The following is a 6,000-nucleotide window of genomic DNA, read 5'->3' on the forward strand; positions in this document are numbered from 1 at the left end:
ATAAAACTAGAATTTCGCCTGATTTCTAGATTTTTGTGTGACATAGCCTACGACCCACGCCATCTGTGCGGGTCCAGCTGACCGGACTTGGATCGCCTAAATTTCGTCGTCCCATCAAAAATGAGCTGAGGAACAATAATCTTCGCCTCGCCATGACCGTTACTCGTTTTTTGGCATTTTAGGGCCATAAAACTTAAATTCCGTCTGATTCTCAGATTTTCGTGTGCTATACCCCACACCATCTGCATGGGTCCGAGCGACCGGACCTGAATCGTCTAAAATTTTGCCGACCCATAAAAAATGACCTAAGGAACAATAGTCATCGCATCGCCATGACCGTTCATCATTTTTTGGCGTTTTAGGGTCATAAAATTTCGCCCGATTCCTAGATTTTCGTGTGCTATCCACGCTATCTACACGAGTTCGGGCGACCGGATCCGAACCGCCTAAACTTTTGTTGGCCCATCAAAAATAATCTAAGGAACAATAGTCATCGCCTCGCCATAACCATTCTTCGTTATTTGGCATTTTAGGACCAGAAAACTGGAATTTCGTCTAATTCCAAGATTTTCGTATATTATAGCCCACGCCATCAACATGGGTCCGGGTGACCGGACTCGGATCGCCTAAAATTTTGTCGGCCCATAAAAAACGATCTAAGTAACACTAGTCATTGCCTTGCGATGACCGTTCTTCGTTTTTTGGCGTTTTAGGGCCATAAAACTAAAATTCTGCTCGATTCTTAGATTTTCGTTTGCTATAGGCGACACCATGTACATGAGTCCGAGCTATAGTCCATAATTACTTTAACAGCATAATTATTCCTTAAAGGAATGGGAGTTACCAGTTCTGTACCTGATAATTAATTACTGCTGCAGTCAATTTAGTGGTGACTGAGTGTATATATCAGAGACTGCAATTTTCTACGCTTGTTCCGAATATGATACATGCATGCAGTCATGTGAATCCTCGATGCCCAGTTTTGACTAACCTTCTTTAATTAAAATTTATTTGGGAACTCGACAGTGATAGTACACCTATCAATGACTAAATAAAATTAATCATACAAAAATGAAGCAATGTAACCTCTTCAATCATACTAATACAGATTCCTTTTTTCAGAAGTCTTATCATAGTTCCTTTAATTGGCACTGTACGTAGGAGTTTTTTTTTATTGGTCTCTTTTTCAACTTTGGTTAATTTGATTGAGAACCAACCCAAGAACAAAAGGTACAACATGATAGCCTATTGCCTTCAGACTCTGTGACTAATGAAAAGGGATAATCGCCGGAGCACATCATCAGATCTTCTTCTAGAACAAAGAGGTATTCTCACAAATGGTAGAATCAAATGAGAAACACAATATGTAAATAAAAAAGTTGAGACCGAAATATATCTTGTAGTAGTAATGTGCAGCATTAACGCTTACCTAATTGGCTAAGATTACAACAAAACAAATCTAATAAGCAAAGTAATACCGTAATAGATATAGAAATCAATGGTAACCCGAATGCAAGCATCAGTGGCTAATTCCACGGTTCGAACCCGTGACATGTACTTGTACAAACACTATGTACATAAAATGCAAGCTTAGCTACTCACCTTTGAGATCAATTCTTGGAATAATGCTGATCTCAATGCTCAAGTATCACGCATCCTTTCAAGTTTCAATACAAAGTTAGCGCCCTTGAATTGCAAATCTCTCCTCACAACTTTCACAATAATGGCCTCTTGCTATTGCTGCTTGTACTGTTAGTGAAACTGAAATTTTACTGTACTTGTGAACCACAACTATGCAATTCAGATCATCACCCTCCAATTTCCGTACAATATGATCAACTCTTCAAGCATTTTGAGATAATCATATGAAATCTATGTAATGAGTAACACTCTTGAAAATCAATCCGGATGCTAATTAGGTTAATTCTCTCATCATTGTTTGCAACTAATGCAAATGTTCATATACTAAAACGGAGGCCTTCCACTTGCAGGTGCAGCATTGCCACTCCATCCAAGCAACTCAGGTGAGAATGAGTAATTACTATGTGGTGCATTCCCAAACGACATACCTCCTCCTGCACCACCACCACCACCACCACCACCACCACCACCACCACCACCACCTTCGGCTCCAGTTCCAACCAGATGTCCACCCTCTCCACCACCAGTTACTCCTGATGACTGTGATGCAGCTGGCTGCTCATGTACCTGTTAAATTAAATTTAAATTAGGCACGCTCTTTGATAGAATATTATACGGCACAAAGAGAATATTGCAAAAGGCAGTAAACATGAAGCAAACTTCATTCTTACAAGGGGGTGTTATCATGCGTCAAAAAGAGACTTTCAGACTTATATCTACAAAATGTATACTTTGACGCTATGAACTTGGTCACATAAAAACAGAGGCGGATCCAGGATTTAAATTCTATGGGTTCAATTTTTAAGATTTTTAACATTGAACCCATTATATATTTAAAGTTATGGGTTCAAATCTATTATTTTTGCAATTTTAACGAATTTTTACACATAAATTTCTACTCCGCGTCGAAAGTTATGGGTTCAATTGAACCCGTAACTCTCACACTGAATCCGCCTCTACATAAAAATACACCTAGAATATACTATAATAATGTATAATCAGACCTCTCTATAACAATATTTTTATATAATAACAATTCACTATAAAAATCATATTTTTTTCGGAATTGATTTTTATACTCCCTCCGTTTCAATTTATGTGAACCTATTTCCTTTTTAGTCCGTGCCACGAAAAATGACCTCTTTCCCTATTTGGAAACAATTTACCTTTATGCAATGATTTATAGCCACACAAAATATATGTGCTTCATTTTACATCACAAGTTCAAAAGTCTTCTCTCTTTTCTTAAACTCCGTGCCCAGTCAAATGAGTTCACATAAATTGAAACGGAGGGAGTATTATGTTGTACTCCATATATATCCTTTATACCAACACTTCACTATAGACCCAAAAAATATTAAAACAAATAAGGTTGTAATGAGACTGTTATACAGAGGTTTGACTGTACCTCAAATAACATGAAATTCATGCACTAAAATTCCTAAAAGTCATATGGATAAAACCAAACATGCACCTAGTATCTATATACTATTAAGACTTCAAATTCTACATACCTGAATTTTACATTATTAAATCATTTAAAATTACAAGTAATAATAGATAATAAATGGAACTAATTACCTGAAAAATAAGTCAAACAACCTGCTATAAAAGTACCTGTGTAGTAGCAGCACCAGCACCAGCACCAGCAGCCCCCTCCTCTTCCTCCAACGGCAGCCGTTCAAACACCGCATTAGCAAAGGACGCTGCCATCAATACAACAGGACCTGATGCCATCAAAGGCCCTACGATGGATCCTCCAACAACCTGGCCTTGTCCACCTGACAAAAATATAGAGAGTCCACTCGACCCGGGCGGTGCCGGCGGAGGAAGAACAGTCCCAGATAGTGAAAGTATCTCAAAACGGCCGTGAAGTGTAACTATACTTCCAGCAGGGGAAGCAGGTTGACGAATGTTGACGTTATTGACTGTACCGCTACCACTAAGAATACAAACACCTCTCCCCCTTCGTCTAGCGTAATTGGACACACTTTCCATTACATCAGCACCCGCCGAAACTTCAAGCACGTGAGATCGGAGTGCATTAGGGGTGTCTCTTGTAACAATAATTGGAGGCTTGGGCTTATTTTTGGATCCAGGTGGACGGCCTCGAGGGCGGCGGTTGGAAGTCCCGGCTGCTCCTCCGCCACCGGAGCTTCCACCAGCATCACTGTCAGATGCCTCCTTTGAATCACCACCCCCCAGTCCCAAAGTATAATTAAAATCCATCTACTATTTATAAAAACTAGTAATATTCTATACTATTAGCTAGCACAAGTGGGAATAAAAGAAATACTCCTAATTAGTCAATATTTTCAAATAGGATGAGTATATTGCATCCACAGTGAACTATCTACCAGCTTTTGATGAATCCTCGAAAATATATGGTTGTAAATCAATATACATAGAGTTTTACCAGGGGTGAATTAGGGTTCTTCAAATGCTGAAATATACATGTCTGCTCAATGACTCGCTAATTACCTCAACTCCAAATTACGAGCTGATCGGATCCACTTAGTTGCAATCCAGCATTTGTGCAGATTTTCTTTATCATTGGTCGATTTAGAAAACCTGCAAATAATTATCACCGATCGGACTAACAGCCTTTCAACTTAACTAGTCCCGCTTTAGCAGCACTTGTGCTTGAGCTATTCATAAGTAGAAAGTTAGATGGGTCTAATTGCCCACAACTCTAGAAGCTGTGTAAGACATCCAATCAGAATTTTAAAAAATAAGAAAAGAAGAAAAAAAACAGCACCACTAGCACAGTGCTCTTTCCAAGGATAATACTTGTGATTATTTTCTGCTCATCGCCGTTGCCAATTGAAGGGGGTAAATGCTAATATGTGGAAGAAAACAAAGGCCAAGTTGTAGAGAAAAGCAGCAGAAATTAGTAGGAAAAAAGCGGAAGAAGAAACAAAGAACACAGTGTATACAGGCAAATAGGGCAAGTGGGTATATTGGAATTGGATCTCTGCCGCCGCAGTCAAATCAGTGGCTTTATCTTTTTGAATGAGAGAGTGTACACATTATAAGATCACTACCATTTAAGTTTGTCCATCTGAGGTGAAGTCATAAGTGTATTCATAATTATGATAGCTGTGTATTCGTAATAAGAGGCTGTGACTTCGAGTCTTCTTACAAGAGTAAGGTGAGAAGTTTTTGGAGGAAGAATATCGGGGGTTTATTTAGAAACAGCCTCTTTACTCCAAAATAGGGGTAAGGTCTACATATATATTATCCCCTTCAGACATTATTAAATGGGATTATATTGAATTGTTGTTGTTGTTGATAGGTGCGTAAAAAGTATCTTCCACATTTTCTTTCCCTAATTATGTAGGTATCATACTTTTCATTCTAAAGCTTGTTAAATCAATATTTACTACCGTTAGGAGCGGAGTTATGTCCAATGAAGGAAATTATTTTTGTTTAAAAATTTGAAGAATTAACCTAAATAATCCTCCGATTCATCCAACTATTAAAACTAAAAAAATAGTCAACAAATGTATAATATAAGTATAATCCATGTAATATATGTATAGTTGTGAACAGTGGTGGAGGCATGATTACCGCGAAGGAGATTCAAAAAAAGAAAAAAGTTAATAAGGTTGTAGCTAGTGGGAATAGAACCTATGACCTTACAAAAATTTTGAACCCCCTTGACCACTAAACTATTCTTTTGGGCTATATTAAAGTGATTCAAAACATAATATATAGAGGTAAAAAAATAGATTTTGCCTTGTACACAGTATAATTTTTCGGCGAAGGGGGTTCGGGTGAAAATCCGCCCCCTAAATCCGCCCCTGATTGTAAATAATTAGTGTATAATTTATGTATATCGACTAGAAAAAATAAACAATGAATCCGTCCTACTGTTTGTATAAAAATCCTTAAATATGTAAATAGGCTAGAAGCAAAATATTGGTATATTTTTGAATTATTGACTCCCCTTAATTATCATATGTGAAGTTTGTGGAGTAGTATAGTTTAAAATTTCTCTTTAGTTATGTTTGTTTTAAATTGTTTCTTCAACGGGTATTCTTTTTTTAATTAATATATATGCCACCTAATAATTCCACAAAGGAGACCATGTCGAATCCCCTTTCGTCAATGAAAAAACGTCATAGTAGTGCATATATATTCTTTCTTATGACAATATTGATAGCCAAACGAGACAAGACAATTATGTTTGTGGGACTCGCTCAATTTGGCTTTTATGCGCTCTTTCTTCCCCTATATAAATCTCAACCTTTAATTTTGAATAAACATGACCATAACGTCCATTTTAATTGTAGATGGGTTAGCTATATGGAGAACTAATTGATGTAACTTGCCTCAGGCTAATGCTATTGAAATAAA

At 37.4% G+C, this 6,000-nt stretch overlaps 1 protein-coding gene across 1 annotated transcript; it reads right to left on the reverse strand.

Annotated features, from left to right (window-relative positions):
• Nucleotides 1–1,379: 1,379 nt before the first annotated feature.
• Nucleotides 1,380–4,696, reverse strand: LOC107827646 (AT-hook motif nuclear-localized protein 27). The gene is made up of 2 exons (XM_016654821.2): nt 3,259–4,696; nt 1,380–2,208 (listed from the first exon to the last, which is right to left on the reverse strand). The coding sequence occupies exons 1-2, from the start codon at nt 3,868–3,870 to the stop codon at nt 1,966–1,968; spliced, it is 855 nt and encodes a 284-aa protein (XP_016510307.1). The 5' UTR covers nt 3,871–4,696; the 3' UTR covers nt 1,380–1,965.
• Nucleotides 4,697–6,000: the final 1,304 nt, after the last annotated feature.

The sequence above is a fragment of the Nicotiana tabacum genome, chromosome 12 (genome assembly GCF_000715075.1).
Source record: "Nicotiana tabacum cultivar K326 chromosome 12, ASM71507v2, whole genome shotgun sequence".
Lineage (NCBI taxonomy): Eukaryota > Viridiplantae > Streptophyta > Magnoliopsida > Solanales > Solanaceae > Nicotiana > Nicotiana tabacum.

What these genes read in the sequence shown, in the direction of transcription:
- LOC107827646 (XM_016654821.2), bottom strand. Translation starts at nt 3,870, where the DNA reads ATGGATTTTAATTATACTTTGGGACTGGGGGGTGGTGATTCAAAGGAG. An exon ending in CTGGTGCTGCTACTACACAG is followed by an intron (nt 2,209 to 3,258) that starts GTACTTTTATAG and finishes TTAATTTAACAG; the next exon opens with GTACATGAGCAGCCAGCTGC.